The sequence below is a fragment of the Condylura cristata genome, unplaced genomic scaffold, assembly GCF_000260355.1.
Source record: "Condylura cristata isolate star-nosed mole 26May11 unplaced genomic scaffold, ConCri1.0 scaffold00009, whole genome shotgun sequence".
NCBI classification, from domain to species: domain Eukaryota; kingdom Metazoa; phylum Chordata; class Mammalia; order Eulipotyphla; family Talpidae; genus Condylura; species Condylura cristata.
The window spans coordinates 26,973,101-26,993,956 of NW_004567110.1; the positions used below are offsets into that span (position 1 = coordinate 26,973,101).

General features: G+C 35.1%; 1 protein-coding gene across 2 annotated transcripts in view; it reads right to left on the minus strand.

Moving 5' to 3' along the window:
• The window catches only part of VPS13B (vacuolar protein sorting 13 homolog B (yeast)), a 561,763-nt gene that overhangs the window by 183,527 nt on the left and 357,380 nt on the right, over nucleotides 1-20,856 (minus strand). For both annotated transcript variants that reach the window (XM_004679695.2, XM_004679696.2), the window contains exon 34: nucleotides 4,157-4,844. In XM_004679695.2, coding sequence (XP_004679752.1) covers nucleotides 4,157-4,844 — 688 coding nt within the window. The remainder of the gene's footprint in view (nucleotides 1-4,156; nucleotides 4,845-20,856) is intronic.

Consider the following 20,856-nt stretch of genomic DNA (forward strand, 5'->3'; position numbering starts at 1 on the left):
AATATAATATAATAACAGCTAAAGCAGTAGAATCAAACTTTTATGAGAGCCTACTATATGTTAGACTCAGTGCTAAGTACTTTAATTAATGCTCTCTTTTCACAGATGTTCTATGAGACAGGGACATATAAGTGAAAGAATTTAAAGCCAGGTTTGTTACAATACCAGGAGAAGCTGTATTGAGTAGTCACATCATGGAAACATTTAACATATACAAACTCATCAATTAAAACAGAGTGGGAACCATGTGTGTGGTCTGGAGTGGGACAAAGGAGGTTGGCTGAGAGAATCCAAATAACATCTTTCTCTTCACTCCAAGGAAAGATGAGGTGGAGACATTAGAATGAAAGTCTAACAAATCTTGGTTTAAAATTTCAGCTTTATTGTTAGATCTGAAATTCTGGAAAAGCTACCTTTCCAAACTTTAGTTCTCTCATCTATAAGATGAGAAGAAAGCATTTCCATGAAGTTGTTACAAGAATTATATCAGATAATTCATTTAGAGTAGTTATTATGATGTCTGCTACAGACCGAGTATGCAGTAAATGCTAGTTGTATTTTTAAAGCCATTACATTTTAACAACTTCTAACAGATTTCTCCAAATCACTAAATCCATTTTTAAGAAACATGATAATTTATATTCCTAATCTTTAATATTCAAATAGTATAAATTCCAAGCAGATGTTTTAATTGTAGGAGAGACATCTACAAGAATATCAAACAAAGAAATACCTGCATATTACACAACCAACAAAAGGCTAATCTCCAAACTCTACAAAAAACTCATACAACTCAACAAAAATAAAAATAACCCATCAAAAAATGTGCAAAAGAGTTAAATAAACACTTCTCCAAAGAATTCATACAAATGGCTAACAGGCACATACAAAAATTGCCCAACATCATTTATAGTCAGGGAGATGCAAATCAAACCACAAGAGAGCTACCCATTCACACCTATGGGAATGGCCCAGACAGAAAAGATCAGCAATAACAAATGAACTGGCAAATATGTGGAGGAAAAGGAACCTTTGTACACTGTTGATGGGAATGTAGATAGGTCCTGCCCCCGTGTAAAGCAACATGGAATATCCTCAAAATATTAAAAATAGGCCCTCCCTGGTGGCGCAGCGGGTTAAAGCACTGCACTGAGAAACTAAAGCCACTTCCTCATGAGTTCGATCCCCGCCTGCCCTGGAGGTGACCACATGGCATGGCAGACCTCTCCTGACCCGCCCGCTGCTCCCCTCAGCAGTGTACTTCGTTGATCTGCCTGTTCTGCTCCCCACTCTGTCTCTGGTGAATCCTCTCACCCTCCGCATCTCTGGCCTGTACCCCAGTTCTGTATGAATAAATAAATAAATCTTTAAAAAAAATATTAAAAATAGACATAACATGTGAGTCAACAATTCCATTCCTAGGTATCTACCAGAAAAACGCAAAATCACTAATTTGAAGGGATGTATGAACTCTTATGTTCATTGTAGCACTGCTCAACTCACAATAGCCAAGTAATGTAAACAACCTAAGTACCCAAGGATGGATGAGGAATTAAGAAGATATAGTGTATGATAGTATATGTGTATGTATGTGTGTGTGTGTGGAATACTACTCAGTGACAGAAAAGATAAGCTCTTTCCCTTTGCAAGCACATGGATGGAACTGGAGGGGGCTATGCTAAATGAAGTAAGTCAGAAGAAGAAAGACAAACACCAGATAATTTCACTCATACATGAACCGTAGAGAAACAAAGCAAAGGAACTGAAAAAAACTAAACCAAAATAAAATATAGAAGTATGATTGCATAATTGAGGCAACATGAAGGAGAAGGAGTAGGATAAAGGACTATGAGTGTTTTGGTGGCAGGGATGGTGTGGTAACATACATCTGACAGAGGTATCAACCTATTTCCCTAAATCATATAGTGTTATAAACCAATGTTACCTCAATATAAAATTTAAAAAGAATATTATATAAAGGGTACTCCTTAAAAGGCATGTAAGCTTTCCCTCTCTTACAGGTAATCCCCTACACTGAATTTGGTCTGCAACTTTTACTCTAAACTACTGAAATGGGTTCCATGTTGGTCTACATATGAAGATTTTTTTTTTTTTCAGTTAAAAAGGGCTTTATTATTTCAACCTAGAAAGTGATTTTAACTTGGGAGGGGGGTGGCTAATAAATGTATGTTTACTGCTATACCATTTTTTTTCTTTAATAAGGTAACAAAGTTTGGTTTACAAAACTATGTAATTTAGGGGAGTAGGTTTATACCTCTTCAGATATATGTTACAATACTATACCCACCACTACCACCATCAAAGCTTTTACTCCAGAACACTGAGCTCCCTATCCCCTTTTCTTCCCATCCCTATTCTCCTTGATTCTGCAATCATACTGCTAATGTTTGTTTTGAAACTGGCTGTAACTCAAATGTACATGATATGAGTTGTAATAATTTTGTTCAAATTAATAGGAGAAGCCTCTAAAATCACTCATCTCTGAAGTGACTGTGGCTGACGGAATTCATGAAAGGTCTTATAATTAAGATTTATTCTCCCAGTCCTGTACCCAATCCTAATCCTGTGGTCAGTGTACCCTTAAACAGGGGTTAGGTACAGAGGCATGAGTCCTTGAATCCTGTAACAACTACCTCAGCAGCATGCCCATTTCCAGAGCCCCTCAAATTCCTGTTGTAGTGTAGCCACTCAGCAAATGAGAACATGTTTGAGGAAGGAGGCAATGGTTACTGTTAAATGTTTAGCAACTGGTTCTCAGAGTAGGAGTTGATTGATAACATTTGCAAATGACAGAAGATAAGTACTCCCATTATGACCAATTTAAATTATAATGGTTTAACAATTGTCCTTCAAAGTTCCTAACAATTTAAAGATCAGTGTTTGCAAGTCAGTGAGAATCAGCTCTAGCACAACAATGAAAAGGGCCAGGTCCTGCAGGAAGTTACTACTAGGGTGACTAGTGGCTCATTACCACTTTCCAAAATGGAGGACTTGCACTACACCCCAGCAAGGGCCAAAAGCTCTTTGGGTTGAAACCTCATCTTTATTACTGCCATCTACTCCGCCAGTGGCTCATTACCACTTTCCAAAATGGAGGACTTGCACTACACCCCAGCAAGGGCCAAAAGCTCTTTGGGTTGAAACCTCATCTTTATTACTGCCATCTACTCCGCCAGAGCCTATTCTCTAAAAAGGCTCTCCTTAATGCCAAGGGTAAACCAGCCTGGCTTCCACACTGGATACATTTTCCAAATGTCTTGCTGCTGGTTACCATCTGCTAGGAGTAAAATTCATAAATAACACCTGAACTTGGTGGGCCCCTCTTCCAATACTAACTCTTAAATGACGACGCAGCTGATCTCTTCAGTATTTCTAGTCAGAGCTCCGATTCTACATTAATTCAGGGAAAATAACTTTATGCCCTGTTTAACCTTATTAACACTTGACATCTTAATTCTGAACCCTAATCACTTTCCTAGTCTTTATAAGCAACAAGCATGAGAAGTTCAGTATAAGTCTTAGTTACAGCATACTCTCTGTATCTTATAAGATACTGATAGAACAATGAGAACCAGTTGGCCAACAATGCTAATTAATGTGTTTGTTGCAGAAAAATCTTTAAATCATCTTACTTTACTAATACATTTAGTAAATTTAGTATAATAAATTTAGTAAATTTATTATGCTGCAACAGCAAGATGATTAGATCAAAAGAATACCAAACAATAAACCTGATCTCCTAAGGTTTTTCTATTTCTTTTTTTATAAACCTGAACAGCTGCATTAACATGGAAAGCATATTAATATGGAAAAAAAAAAAAGCTTTGCTCCCTAATCACTGGAAATTGTTAAGCATTTCTACAACCCATAAAAAGACCCTGTTTCATTCAACTCCTAAAAAAAAAATTCAGAGGCACAGTGAGTATGCTAAAGCTAAACCTTAATACATTTCAAACATTTACTTAAATATGATTCAGCTGTGGGACATGAACTTTACATATTTACATATTCTGCAGAGCAAAGAAGTCTTATCTGGTCTGCCAACTGTTTTCTGTCTGATGAACTTAAAACTTTGAAAACAATCTTAACATGTTGTAGCAGTTATTACCATTCCAATAGATTTGCAGGCTCTTACCTGTACATGTGTAATCGGAGGCTACTCCTTTAAGCACAGCATCAAAAATGGATATTTCCACTCGCTGCTTTCTGTGGTGACAACTCAGAAGCAAAGAAGGCTGGGACACAATAAAGTACAGAAAAGGTTCTAGCTGCAAGTCACCAGTTCCTCTTCGTCCAGGCTGCCGAACAATAGTTATGCCTAGAGCTTGCCTAGCAGATGACCTTGTGGATGCATGAAGACTTTCAAGAGAGATGAGCCCTACTTTTTTCCCTGAAGGAAAAGATATGCTGCTGCTCAGGATATCTTCTGCTGTTACTGAGGAAATGCATGCTTGACTGGGCTTAACAACATCTGAATCAGCTTCTGGAAGATTTAATGAACTTTTGTCTGTTGTTTCATTGTCTTTCTCTTCTTGTGATTTTGATTTGGGTAAGGCCGTACAGGAATAGGTCATTAGTGAGATTCTACTTGCAGTGATGAATATATCAAAGGGAATGAAGTTTAGATTTTTTACAATTGATGACTGGCGTGAGGGACGGGCAATACGATGCTGACTGGTACCACTGTGCTGCTCTATTTGTACTATTCTGATTTTGACACTGTCACTGCCAATTCCACTATCTTGAGCACCACTGTACCGGGATGAGGTTTCAGCAGTGCTTCCATCAAATATATCCATCTTATTCTGTTCTTGGTTAGAGACCTGTGGGGGGGGGGGGAATACAACAGCTTAAGTTGATTACCTTCCAAGTGTTATTTTATTAATGGTGTTATATAACAATGTAGTTAAAAATGAGTTGACTATAACCAAAATCATTATTGACCCCTACCTTATCACTAAACATACCCAATGATAATGTGTTAGGGCATTTCCTGCACCACTGCATAGTTTCCTGCCACGCCCAACCTGTATGGTTACATCATGTAGAATTAAAACTCTAAATCAGTGTTCTTTAACATGCTAACATATTCTTCACAAGAGCCAGTTTTAAGGGCTTTATAATATTTCATTTATTTCAGCTATTCATGAATAACTGAACATTCAAAGTTTTCAATTTTTACCAACATTTAATACTATATTCTTATACAGGTTCCTAGAAATGGAATGAAATAGGCACATGTTATGAAAAAATGTAAGGTTATGAACACTGTGAAAAAACATTACAAAAGGTCTTCACCAATTCATATTACCAGCAACAGTGCAAAAATATTCCCTAAAGTACTGAGTACTGCTTATCACTTCTAAAATAATATTTAAAATATTTAAAATTTAAAATAATATTTGTTAATTGATTTGAAGGTTGTTGACGAAGTCACAAATCTAGCATTAACAACTTCATACAAAAACAACTTATCCCTTTTCTTTTTTCCTGAATACACCAATCTATATCATGTTGCTTCTTTTAAACCAAATCCATACCATGTTGTTTCCCTGCTGGAGTTACCTTTTATGGACTATTGTAGGTGACAAACATTTAGATACCCATCAAGACTCAGAACAAATGTTACTTGTTCACCATGAATCAACACAATATTGTTAGTCCTAGCTAGAAAAATTAGGCAACATAAAGATAAAAAAGAAACCTAATGGGAAAAAAGTAAAATTATCACTATTTGCAGACTTCTGTGTGTGTGTGTGTGTGTGTGTTTATGCACATACTCCAAAGACTCCATTAAAAACCTCTTTGAAACAACAAAGCTGTAGTGTGAAGCGGCAGATTAGAAAATCAAAATACAAAAATACATTACATTCTTACATGCAAAAATCAGAGACAGAAATCAAGAAACCTAATAAAGATGGTGAAAAATTTATACAATGAAAACTACATTATTGTTAGAAATAGGATAAAGAAATGAAAAGTTATTCCTTGCTTCATACTGGAAGAATCAACATTGTTAAAATCGCCACCTTCTCCAAAGTGATATACAGATTCAATGGAATCCCTATCAAAGTTTCTATGGCATTCTTCAAGGAAACAGAACAAATATTACTGAACTTTCCATGGATCACAAAATACATGGAACCTGAATAGCCAAAGTAAATCTATTATATGCTGAGACTTCAAACTATACTACAGAGTTAAAGTATCAAAATAATATGGTATCAAAATAAAAAGATACAGAACAACAGAATAAAACTAATAGCCCAGAAATAATTCCATACTTTTAAGGATAGCTAATTTTCAACAAAGTAACAAAAGTGGAGAAAGGAAAGTCTCTTCAACAAATGGTACTGGGCAAACTAGATAGTCAGATGGAAAAGAATGAAACTAGCTCACTTTCTCATCCTATACCCCAAAACCAACACAAAATGAATACAAGGCATGGATGTTAAGACTTGAAGCCATAAAACACATTGGAAAAAAAAAAAGATATAAGTTCTACAACATTGGCTTTAGGTGTGTCTTGGGGATTTGACTCCAATAGCAAGAGAAACTAAAGCAAAAATAAACAAATAGGGTCCTCCCTGGTGGTGCAATGGGTTAGGATGCAGCATTGCAAGCTAAAACCACAGCCACTTCAGTGCGAGTTTGATCCCCCAGCCAGAGGTGACCCACATGGCATGACAGACCTCTCGGCCTGCCTACTGCTCCCCTCAGCAGTGTACTTCACTGATTTGCCTGTTCTGCTCCCACCTCTGTCTCTGGTGAAGATTCTCACTGCTCCTGCAGCACTGGCTTGTACCCCAATTCTGTATGAATAAATGAATAAATCTTAAAAAAAATAAATAGAACTACATCAAACTAAAAAGCTCTGTACAGCAAAAGAAACCATCTTTAAAATAATGACACCCTACCAAGTGGGAGAAAATATCTGCATATCATACATACAACAAGGGGCTAATATTCAAGCTCTACAAAGAATTCATATAACTCACCAAAAAGAAAACAAATTACCCAATTAAATAGGTAGAAGAGATAAATAGGCACTTCTCCAAAGAAAACATACAGATGGCAAACAGGCACATGAAAAAAAGTTCTCAACATTACTTATCATCAGGGAGATGCAAATCAAAACCTTAATAAGATACCACTTCACACCTGTGAGAATAACGCATCCCTAAAAGACTAGAAACAGTAGGTGACAACAAGGGTACAAAGAAAAAGAATCCTCCTACACTGCTGGTGGAAATGTACACTGGTCCTGCCCCTATGAGAAACAATATAGAGGTTTTGAAATTTTTAAAATTAGATTTTCCACATTATCCAGCTATTCCATTCTCCAGTATCTATCCAAAATCACCAAAACACTAATCTGGGGATATATGTACTTGCATGTTTATTGCAACACTACTTATAATAGTCAAATTATGGACACAGGGGGCCCAAAATGGGTGGATTCAGAAAATTTGGTATATTTGGTATATCAAAAAGATAGATTCTTGCCATTTGTGGCAACATGGATGGAATTTGAGGGGATTATGGCAAGGGAAATAAGTCAGTAGAAAGACAGATACTGGGTGATTTCACTCATGTGAGATACAGAAAATAAAACAAAGAGATGAAGTTAAACCAAAACAATCCTTGAAATCTGACTGTTTATTAGAAAGGGAGAGACCACAGCAGGCTATGGTGGAGGATTATAGCTATTTAGGTGGTGGGTGTGGTGTGATAATAACATCTTAAGAGACAGAAAAGTATATCTCTGTAAACTAAGTGTTGTAAACCAATGCTATCTCAAATAGTTATATAATAATAATAAAATAGTAAATTATACTTATCTCTGAATTGTTTTCCCTTTTCTTGGTGACTATACTTCTTCTAGTATGTTATCCACAAGGTATTCTACGCCATCAGTATCAGTGTTTAAGTAATCTATAGTCAGAAAGATTTGGGTCAAGCCTAAAACCTTTTAATTGCATAATTTTAGACAAATTATACACCTCTCTGAAGTTTTGTTGAAGCAAAAATTCAAATTAAAAATTAAAAACAAAGATCTTTTAATAAATCCAACTTCAAATAGCTAGTATAAGGATTCAATGAGTTAATGTACCTAAAGGGCTAATCACAGTGAGCATCCAATAATGGGTAGTTATGATGAGTCTATCTCTTTTTAACCAGGTGAAGGACTCCTATAGAGACTGGGCCATATAATTGCATTTCTGTGTATCTCCAAGAAATAGTACAATGAAGAGAGGGTCCATAAATGTGTAATGATCTTTTAGTATCTGATATAATACTAAATAGAAAAAAAACTTCAGGAGACTAGAAATACGTGTTGGAGGATATACAAATGCATGTAGGTGCAGACTTCCCCTTTCTATGTACTCTTCTAGATATTTCCAGCCATATTCATGTGCTCTTTCCTATCTGTATTCTCCAGCTTGTGAGCAGATCACTCAAGCAAGTCTCTCAGTCTCTGCTGAGTCCTCATCTTCACATTGAGGATTTGAACACCCTACCCATAGAGCTGCTGCAGCCTTTAAATGAGTGAATGTTGTTACACAGATGGAAGTACTTTAGTAAAGGGTACATTAAAAATAAAATCATTTTGTGAAGATTTCCAGCTTTTAAAGCAAAGTAGTAATAATACATAGCGCACTGCATCATGTCAGAGATTGTGAGCAATTGAAGATTAAAAAAAAAAGATCCCACTGTGTATTACCACTCAATGTGTTTCTTATTTTCCAAACATTGTAGGATACTAAATACATTTTTCAAATTAGTATGATAACCCTTTTGAGGGGGCACTGTTCTTCCCATCTTAAGCAAAGAAAACTGAGGCTTAAAGAGATTAATCAGTAAGTCCAAAGTCAGATAGTTATAGGCTATGGGTAAAAGAGGATGCCACACAAGAACATAGGAGGGCTTTATAACTGCATGCTGAAGAATGAATATATTTAATTAGCAAAATTAAAGTTAAGGTAATTATCAAAATGAATTTAATGCTCCTTAGTCATCCCTACTATAAAAATTGCAAATATACCTCCAAATCCATTACAAGCTGGACATTCTCAAATAATGTGAGAAAAACATTTTCCACATTTTGAGGTATTACAAACTAAATATCTATATATATTATATCAAATATGTATAGCCATTAGATTGAGTTACATAGCAAACTCAAAAAACTGCAGTTTTTTTTTAATTCCCTCAATCAGGAAAGGCAACCACAATTAACTATATGAGGCTGTACTTTCTATGTATGGAACATTTTAATTTTCTGATTTACAGATTTGTATTTAAACTCTACTCTCTCCTTTTAAAAAGTCCTTTTAAAGGGCCCTCATAGGTGTTAACAAGATAAAACAAACTACCTATAGGTAAGGATCAAATTTAATATCTAGCCCTATTATGTGTTGAAATTGCCACATTAAACTCTAGTGAATGTCAAGTGGCCTGATCTTGAAATATAAATAACCAGCAGGGGCAGGATGGCAGCTATCAGCTTGGCTCACATGGGTTTCTAAACAGAAGTCAGACGGTAACTAATTCTAGTCACTACTGAGCAGAATGGAATTTGAACCAATGACCCAGAGATGAAAGACTGATGCTCAATGAAAAGAAAAGAAAAAAAAAAAAGTATGACCTTCCCAGTACTAGAAAACGAAATTCTTAAAACTGTTAAAAAGCCAAGATTTTCTCCACTTTAAGCTTCTATACTATTTGTAGAATTGCAATACATAAGCTGGTGATTTCTGGACATATTTAAAAGTCTTTTGGTTTGTCACCAGTTCACTGCAGAATTATCTGTTATGTTGAAGAGTATCTAGCCTGCTATTGAAAATAATTTTATAATTAATTATGTGTGCTAAAGCCCTAAACTTGGGCATCAGTTTACTGTTCCTCTGCAGAAAAAGAAAAGTTCTTAATGGAATAATTTTGAAAAGTACTTTTGCTTTACTATTGTCCATGGGACTAATAGTTTAAGTTGTCAAAAATAGCAATATCTACGTGCTGTTCATAAATGCAGAAGAAACATGTATCTCTAGGAAGTGCTGTTACATCAGCTCTCCCATTCTTTACCTAACTCATTTAAATGGAACAATAAAAGTTTTCTTTAATTAGCTACTGGTGTGCATTAACATGATCATGATTAAACCATAAAAACCAACTGTACATTACTCTGGTCCCCTCTTCCATATGTTTCGAATTATTCTGTTTGAAAATGTACTTTGCGTCCCTTTTAAAAGTTCAACCTTCTGCTTTCAGAGAATTAAATGCATATTACTGTAGTGAAGAAGATAATGTTTCAGACCTCCAGGCATATATTAAACACACTGGCAGCACTTGAGACAAAATGCTTTACTTATTAGATACTTCCTATTCTAAACAGTGTCATCAAAGGCTAAAAACAAAATCCATATAAAAGCTGCACAATGCTTCCACACAGAACCTGTGCCAAAATCCCTGTACTTTCCAACTAATGAGGAAAGGATGTGTACTCTTAACATATGAATGTAAGATTTTCCAAGCATTCACTTTAGGAAACTGGGCTATTGATTCCATATGGGTTATGTTAAATGAAACTGTATTGGTAAAATAACCTTTAAGATATCTGGCATGATAACTATAATTAAACAATATTCAAAAGACTAAAACAAAAGGGAATTTGGTTCCACAATGGCTAATTAAAATAAAATGAAAAAACACAGCATGCCATCTATCAAGATAAATTGTTATTGTTTAAGAACTATTTAAATACTGTTAAAATATACTTTTAGATAAAATCTGAAAGAGCTGGAAAAATATTTGTGGCTTAAAAATGGATAGTTTGGTGAAGAAAAAAGTATAGGACTCTGAAATTTTATGCAGAGATAACAGCTTTAAAGCCTTGAGCACAACCAGATGGTGCTTAAGTCAGAGGAATTCTACAGTTACACTATCAATGGGTTTCAATATGAGAAGGTTTTCAATAGCTAGGAAAACATGTCAAGTTGATAGTTTACTTCTTAGATCATTGCAGCACATTTTCCCATCCTTTCACAGCTATAAAGGGTGCAGATACCAGCCACACTGGAAAAGGTGCTGAAAGCTGTACTAGTAACAAGGGAGCTATAGCTTATTTCTCCTTTTTATTGAGATAGGTAAGTTTACTAGTTCACCCTAGAGTCTGGCAAGTGTCATAGTGTCTCAGTAGTAGTGATTAAAACCACACTCAAGTGTGTGACAATATCAAAAATGCATTAAAGTAATTTTAAAGAATATTAGATGTTACTTAGTAGAATATTGAAGTGAAGAAAGTTAAACTTGATTGAAATTTGTTGTTTGGCAATATAAACATTTTTATGAGCATTTTCAAAAGTCAGCCTTATTAAGAAAAATGCTGCAAATTAACAGGTACTTAAAATTTAAAGAAAAAATGCTTAAATCAACCTAAAACGACAAAAAAGAACATAGACTAAAACAAGTACAGTTTTTGTTTTGATGGCTAACAAGAATAGGTAATTAACATCTATTTTAATTCATGTTATTATTATTTTTTTACTTTTTGCCTTCTTAAGGAAATATTAACAATAAATCAAACAAATATATCCATATAATTTTCCACCTTATCACAACATGTAACAGTTATTTTTTCACCTGATCAAAAATATCTTTTGCCAATCATGAGATCATTTTTCACAGCTTAAATGTTAGGTAAAACTCAAGTGTGAAACCACAAAGTCCAAGTGACAATCACAACTGTATATCATTGTGCCCTTTATTCTAATTTTACTGTTCTTGCTAAAATATAGTAGTGTTTTTGAAAAATTAAACATCTATTTTATAAACTCAAATACAATAAAAAATTGGTTACAATATTTTAAAAGTCTCATATATCTGGAAATACAAAGGAGAATTTTCACAAAACAGAAAAAAATATATATATGCTTCACTGTCTAAATATATATAAGCATAATCCGCTAGTCATTTTTTAGAAGTTCAGTTTTGGTGGGGGATGCTGCTAGGAGAGGCTTTATGTGCCTTCAACACAGAGATTCTAGTCTATGCTGGAAACTTTATATAAACAGTATATTGTTGTAACAATCAAATCCTTTTGAACTTGAATAATTTAATTTAGTTTATTAACTTAAACAAAAGTATATCCTTCAATCTAAAACTTTCAGTGATGTCAGCATTACACTTTTCATAAACTTTTGCCATCTTATACATGAATTAAAACTGAATGATATCCTAGGCAAAATTTATATAAGTAGATTAAATTAAATCAAAACATTATGAAGAACTGACTTTGATACAAAACATTTACCCCAGTGTCACCAATTCATGCTATTTTTTATTTAAGAAATAAACTGATTTAAAAAAAAAAACTTGTTAACAAGCTCTGTACTCACTTGGGTACTATACAGAGTATAGTTTTGGGTAAATACAGAGTGCTAGAAAACAAGGGCTTTTTATATTTTATTTCTCTGAGCCAAATGTTATACAAGATCCCACATAATATAATTGCTCCCAGTTGGATGGCAAAAAAAGTTTTCACAATACTGCAGTAATTATACAACGAGCAGAACTAATGATACCCATCACTGCTTAACAGATAGAATGGTAAGGAGTACTATAGTTTCAAGTTTTCCCTTTCATGAAGTTACTTTTCCGGCTCTTTGAAGTAACAGTACAAGGCCACTCTACTGCCTGCTGAGTATCAGTTCACATATTCCCATTTAAAGACCAGTGCTAACTGCAATAAAAACAGCATGGAGATAGTTCAGCAAGGTTGTGTTTTACTGTGGTCTGTGTTTGGTCTATTGCTTTAAGTTGTAAATTATGAAAAGGGACCAGTTCTAGTGCTAAACTGACTATAATACCTAGATCATTATCAGTGCCTGTTTCAATGTAATAAATCAAAAATAAACAAAAAAGTATATACATCAACCTACCCACACAAGTAAGTGCAAACCCTACTTATTGTGATTTTATCTGCAGTGCTGACCCCTAGACTTTTGTGTCTCTCTGTCCTCTTATACATAAATTATTTCACAGCATAAGCTTATTTTCAGGCAATTCTAAATTCATGAAAAGCCATTAGTTCCAGGTGAAACTTTGCAGACAAGGTTTTAATTAAAAAAAAATTCTCATTTCCTTTCCCTATCTTTTTCAATATTCTTACCTATAAAAGTATAGTCAATTGGTCATTTTTGTTCAAGGAGATTTGGTCTAATTGATATATAACTTCTGGGTTTCAGTTATACTTGCTTGCTTTTCATAATGAAATCGATTGTGGTTTTTTTTTTTTTAAATAAAATGACATTATTATGAGAACTTGGACTCTACATCAGAAACAACCTGCTTTGAAATGGACATGATGTTAATGCTTTCACATGGCTACTGCATGTGCAAGGTAACTACTCTGTATAGTGATGGAATCCAAGGTTCCATGTCAATGTGGAAACCATTTTGTCTCATGGCTGCTTAAAGATTTTCAATAGGATTAAATCAGCTGCAAGTCCTCATTATATCAGGGTTTACAATTGTGACTGAGTTGGAGTCTGTTTCTCATAGAATTTTACTCAGAGACTGACTTAGATTGGCTCCTTAGAGTTGGTCTGATTTTACTGGAAACAACTGTATCACATCAGCCACTCTCATAAACTTGCCCTAAGATTGAATCAGCTCTGACCCTGAAGCAGATGAAAGTTTACCGAGCCTATGCATTCTCTATAAGAGTCACAGAAAAGTTTGCATTTAGTTTCTGCTGCAATGCAGAAGTAGAAATGCCTATTAACTATTCCAGTGGGCTTTTGCCTTGCAACTATAAACCTGATTTTCTGATAAAACTATAGTTGGACTTGGAGAAATTTCTATTGATAAAAGCACATACAAATCCTTATTTGATTATTTCATCCTACAAATCACACAGAACACTTAAAAAAACTACATGAGGCTTATGGAAATGAACAAAGAACATGCTTTTAAAAACTAATTTTCCCATAATTTCTGTATATGCTTTTATAAACAGATTTTTAAATATCATCGTATAACTAAATTATTAAGAAAAATTCCCCCTAATATTTAGTACAGGTTAAAAAATAATGAAAATAGCTTAAGTATATTATTTAACTTTTATCTAGTAGCTCATTTTCACAATCAAGCAGAATATAGCTATTTAACAAAAAAGAACTGATTTTCACTATTTTATTCAACTTATTAAATCTAAACTAGTTAACTGCAGATTCTCTTTAAACTTGAAAATTTATATTCTTTACTATGTATCTGATTTTATTGAACTCCATAAACACATTATAGAGGGTCAAAGACAAGCTTTTATTTTTTTTTTAAGATTTATTTATTTATGCATACAGAACTGGGGTAACAAGCCAGAGGTGCAGGGGCGGCAAGAGGATTCACTAGAGACAGAGTAGGGAGCAGAACAGGCTGACTGATGAAGTACACTAAGGGGAGCAGTGGGCGGGTCTACTGTACCATGTGGTTACCTCCGGGGCTGGGATCGAACTCATGCTGAAGTGGCTTTAATCTGCCAGGGCTGCGCTCTAACCCACTGCGCCACCAGGGAGGGCCCAAAGACAAACTTTTATTGGCTACTCATTAACTTCATAATGGTAGATCGAGTCAAACTGAACTAAGGCTGATTTATTGATTCTGTTACATTACCAATACTTTTAACAGTGAAATGGACTTGAAATGCAAATTCAAGATGTTTATGTCCTGTAGTCAGTTTTCCTTTTCCAGTAGAACTTTGTTCTTTTTTACTCCATAAAAATGATCAATATGCTGAAAGAAACTTCATATGTAATGCTTTGATTATATGAAGTTCTTCCTCAATCTTTTGAAATTGAAGTATTTTTCTAAATCAGTCACCTATTCCTAACAATAGCTCTGGTCAGCTAGCTAACAACATGAGCAAATTTTCATAAGCTGATGAGATTCAACTAATTCTTGCAGTCTTAAGGAAGCAACTTTTTGTATATTAATGAAGGTATTTCAACCTATACTGTAAGGATATTTGGGTCATGAAGGACTCCTTGAACAAAAGTTTAAAAGGTAGAAAGAAAATGTATATTACCTCTTATCAAATATTAAGCATCATGTGTATAAACATTAAATGCCTGAGAAGACTTTCTCAAAAAGCTATGAGCTAGAAAATAAATGTTGATCACAGCTAGTATATGATTATGAGCTTTTAAAAACTAATTTTCCCATAATGTTCCTTGGTAATGCTTTATTTTATTATTTTCCATAGTTTTATTTTAACAGTGGTTGCTTTCTTTTCTCAGGTGTAGTTTCCATAGGAAATCTACTACCAATTCACCTGTGGCTATTGTTTACTTTTAAAAGAGAAAGTGGGAAGGAAAAAAAAGACAAAACCAAGTTTGTACTGAGCATCTATTGTGTTCTAGGCAATGGCTGGGGATGTAGCAGAAATGAAGTAATTGCCTTCACAGAGTTTACATTCCAGTGCAGGGAGTAAAAAAATAAATATTTTTGGAGGACTAATATATTTATGCGTACAAGAAGTGGGGTGTAAACCAGAGGTGTTGGTGGTGAGAGGATTCACCAGAGTAGGGAGCAGAACAGGCAGATCTATTGAAATGCACTGATGAGGGGAGCAGCGGGCAAGACAGGAAAACTGCTGCGGCCACTGCTGGCCATCTATCTGGGCGGCCTGGGACTGAGCTGGAGCTGTGGGGCTGGTGATAGCCTGACAGCACTGTTTTAACCCTTGCACCATAAGGGAGGCCCAGAAATAAAAATTTCATTTCACATACACAGACACCATATTTTCTGTGTGGATGTTAGGTATTATGAGAGAATACTAGAAGTCAAAATGATTTGAATTTTCTAAGCAACTACAAGAGTGGAGAAGGATGATTTTTCAAAGCTTCCTTTGTGATCAGCTTCCCAACTTATCTATGTGTTAGGTCAATGCTTTAACACTGTGTCTGTTTTCCCAAGAATCACAAATGACCAGTCTTTACATAGGGAACTGATGCCACTCACCACCATACCCCTTTTAAAATCTAGCTCTAGCTAGATTACGATGTCTTCCTGCAAGCCAAACCACCAGTCAGTTCAGGCCCATTCAAGGGAGGGCTATGATTAGAGTTGGTTTCCTGGGGTTGGGCCTACGCCTCATCTAGACAAATACTTGGAGAAAGAGCAATGGACAACAAACAAATCATGCCAAAAGACCAGAAATATCAGTGGGTGAAACACTGAATAATTCTTGAAGGGTTTTGGCTCTAGAACAGCTGAGACTGACAGAATACTCATAAGTTAAGCTGGAGAAGGGAAAAAGTAGGAAAGACTGGTTTCTTACAAGACCTTCCTATTTCTAATTGCCACTGAACATTTCTATTTGAATGTTCCATTATCAATAGCATGCATCTAAAAAAAAAAATCAATGTATTTAAAAATAATTTTCCTAAAATACCACCTCTCCACCTTAAATTGCTACTTGTTTCATTTCAAAATATTCAAATAGTTAGTAAACCTTCCTGCCCAATCTGCCTCAACAGTGCTGCTGGTCAATCTTTGATTTTATTAATTACTCTTGCTAGTTCCTTTTTATATTCCGGTCTGATTGAACCTTCCTATTTTATACTAATTTTAAGAGCTCTGTAGTTTCTTTCACTGGTCTTTCCCTTTCCTAACCTAGCTCATATTATTACACTGACAGATTACCATTCCCAAAAACATTTTCAATATTTACTTTCAAACATTACCCTGCTAGAGTATAAGGGCCAAGAAAGAGAGATTTAGGGGCATATTGACGTTTTCTACCTTATCACCAGCATTCAGAACAGTACTTGGTACACAGTAGGCTCTCAAATATTTAATGAATAATTTAAGGAGGGAATAACTGTATAGGATTGTTTGGAAAGTGCTCATTTAAGTGGGAGAGTAGATGCAAGAAATCAGTTGAATTCAGAAACTTCCTGCTGATTAGGGATACTAATTGACTAAAGGTACTCACCTGAAGTGAGACTGTAAAAAACCAAGACTTGCAAAAATGGCAGTAAGGACACTGTGGCTACCACATAAAAGGAACAAAAGCCAAAAAGAAACATAGGTAAGATTAAGGAAGCAGTGGGCTTCAAGAGATGAATGAGAGAAATGTTATTTGATCACCTCAGCTCAGAAATTGGTCATTGCAGACCACTGCCTACTGAAAAACTTAATATCTGGGACCTCCTTTCCAATGTCTCAATACTCATTAAACTTTCCACTTTGTAACGTCACACACTTAGCTTCTTGATTCCACATTTATGATGGTCATCTAGTGTGGAATGCCTTCCTCTTGAAGGGTCCATTTCTTCCATGAAGCCTTCTCTTTAGGAGCCCACAAGAACTTTTTATATATAATTGTAGGGAACTTTTTTTGTCTACAATTATATATCATACGCTGTATCACTTATCTGGAACATACCATATGATACTTTCTATTGCTTTATCTTTTCATCCTGATGCTCTCCTTATTAATTAGACTCTAGAATGCAGTTCAGAAACACTAGTCCACTTTTGTAAACCTAGTGCACAAAGCATGTAATGCAATAAGTATATGTAGATGATAGAGATGATGGCAACACCACTACATGTCAACCTAACTAGTCGCTTTTTTGATATTCCTAAAACATAGATTATACAATGCTTAGAACATGTCAAACACTTTTCTACATGAACTTAATACATGTTAGGCGCTTTTCTGTATCAATCCAGTTAAAACTCTGAACAACTCTAGGCATTATTATTATTATTATTTTTTAAAGGTTTATTTACTTATGCATACAGAACTGGGGTACAGGCCAGAGGTGCAGGGGTGGTGCGGATTCACCAGGAACAGAGTGGGGAGCAGCAGGAGAGACAGGAGAGGTATGCTGTGACATGTGGGTCACCTGTGGGGGGGTGGGGGTGGGGGAGGAGATTGAACTTGAACTGAAGTGGCTGTGGTTAGCTTGCAGTGCTGCATCCTAACCAGCTGCACCACAAGGGAGAGCCCTTAAGTAGGTATTATTATTAATCCCTTTTTAAGATAAACCCAACCCCAGAGAAGTTGAGCAACTTGTCAAAAAATCATATAGCCAGTAAATGGTGAAATTGGAATTTAAACATGGGCAATATGATTCTGAACTCATTTAAAAGTCACATCCTGTAAATCTCCATTGAAGAACCTGTTTCTTTCATAGCCCTTACCACAACTTGAAATTTTAAAGTGATTATGTTGTTAAACTCTCCCTGCAAAATGGCCAACATCGGTAAGTAGAAACTCATTAAATTTGTTCGCTATATATTTAGTAATGGCTGTATAACAGAAGTTTCACAAGTAAATTCTTGCTGAATAAGTAGAAAAAATGAGAGAGTAATAAAGCAAAAGGTACTAGTGTGAATATCTAAGGGATAAGGGAGGTTTTTTTTACTGAACAGTTTTCAGACAGATGGTTTCCCAGAGAAAGGCCTTCATCAATATATGAATATATTTTGAAATGCTGAAAGGAGGAATCCATTTGCAAGGTGCTGGGACCAGGTGTCTCTACTTTAACAAATCACTGTGTTCCATAACAGGAAGTAAAGCTTGGAGATCGAGTACTGTGCTAAGGAACTGGAGACCTGGCTGAATTCCAGAGTTTCCACTAAGTCACACCTGTGTCCAGCTATGGAGGGAGGGGAAAACAACTTTGGTCACAGCTTTCTTTTTGTTGACATGCAGTTAAAAGAGGGTAATACAGGGCAAAGTCAAGTTCTCAGCTCAATGCATCAAAACCATGGCTTACTAGAGCTGGAAGAGGTTCTGGAACTTATTGTTTGCAGAGATTTTCAAACTATATTTTAGTCATTGTAGCTATTCTTCAAAGAAAATCTTATGGGTTGATGTGGTAGTAGTTGAGAGTCATTTAGGGGAGGAAAAAGTACAATACAGTCAACAGATAAAAGCAGAGTTGCTCTAGGATAGTTGTATCACAAATATGTATGTATGTGATTTGAGGGTCACAAAGCTCAGATTTGCTACAAGTCACCTACCTATTAATAAATGTCTAAATATCTGCTTTGTTGAGGTGATTCACTTACCATATAATCTATTTTAAGTGTACACATTAATGTGTATACTTCACTCCCAAAAGAAATTCCATAGCCATTAGGAGTCACTTTCCTTCACTACCTCACTTTCCTATGTCCTTGCCAGCCCCTAATAAGTACTAATCTACTTCCTGTCTCTCTAGATTTCCCTAGACATTCTATTAAATGGAACCATACAAATGTGGTCTTTGTGACTGACTTCTTTCACTTTGCATGATGTTTGTAAGATGTTTCCATCTATGTTGTAGCACTACAACACTATCAGTACTGCATTCCATGGAAGAGCTGCTTAACAGTCTATTGTATGAAAACACTGCATTTTATTCATTTTTTAGTCGGATCAACTCCTGGGTTGCTTCCATTTTTAGCTATTATGTATACTATTACTATACATATTCAGATACAAATTTCTGTATGAACATAAGTTTTCATTCTTCTAGGAGTGGAATTACTGGGTTATTTATAACTCTAGGAACTGCCAAAGTGTTTTCCAAAACAATGGCAACATTTTACATTCCTACCATCTTCACCAACACTTACTATCTCTCTTTATGATCACAGCTATGCTAATGTGTATGAAATGGTATTCATGGTGGCACTGATTTCCAGTTCTCTGATAACTAATGACATTGACTTAAATGTTTTCTTTGTAGATATGTCTATTCAGATACTTCACCCATTTTTTAATTGGGTTATATGTATTTTTTACTATTGATACACTATTGAAAATAGATTGTAGATTTGGGTCCCTTTACCAGATATGTGACTTGAAAATATAAATATCCAAATAAGGGTTGGTTGTTTTCATTTTCTTAATTTTTATTAAGTCCTATTAATTAAACAGATTGCTTGTGTATATGTCATATCTAGAAATCACTGCCTAAGCTAAAGCCACAAAACACTGCTCTTAGGTTTTCTTCTAAGTTTCATAGTTTTAGTTCCTACATCTAGGTCTTGACTCACTTTGTGTTATATATACTGCATGATTTTCTTCTAACCCTTGTTATTTCTATAAGGTTAGTATTAATTGCCCCCTCTTTCATTTCAGATTTCAGTAAACTTTTTCTTAGTCATTCTAGTTAAGACTTTGTCAATTTTGCTTATCTTTTCAAAGAATCAAATTTTGGTACTGTTCATTTTTCTCTATTATTTTGATTTATGTGATATTAAGATATCACCATCTCAGACAAAGTAAAGATTTGGGGGTTGAGGTAATAGAAGCATTTTACACATTCCTCGATTAACTGATTGTACCTCTAAGATAGCCAACTTCATCTTCACACTTCACACCTTTGGTTGTACTTATTTGTACTTACTATTATTTTCAAATTTTCCCATTCAAAATATATGGTCAGTCTATCAAGAGTCCTAGTCTGAAATTAGGGCTATTTTTACTTCCTATTTATCTTCCTTCCAACCACACTTCTGCCTTCCTTGTGGTCCTAACCTCAGATATAAAATAAAATAGTGAAATAAGGAGAATACAATCATCAGCTCAAAGAGACACATATGCAGTCAGATGATAGAAAAAAGGGGGGTTTTTGTGAATACTTGCCAGTTAGTAAGTATAAACTGTGGTTGAAGTAGTAGAACAATATTTCCTAGAGCTGCTGTGGATACAGGTCACTACCTTTTTGTTGGGGCAGGACCCTGTTTTCTTTCTCATTATACCCGTGCATTTACTCTTCTTAAGTGAAGACAGCAAGCCCTGTACAATGCTACCATTTTGAAGGGGAAAGA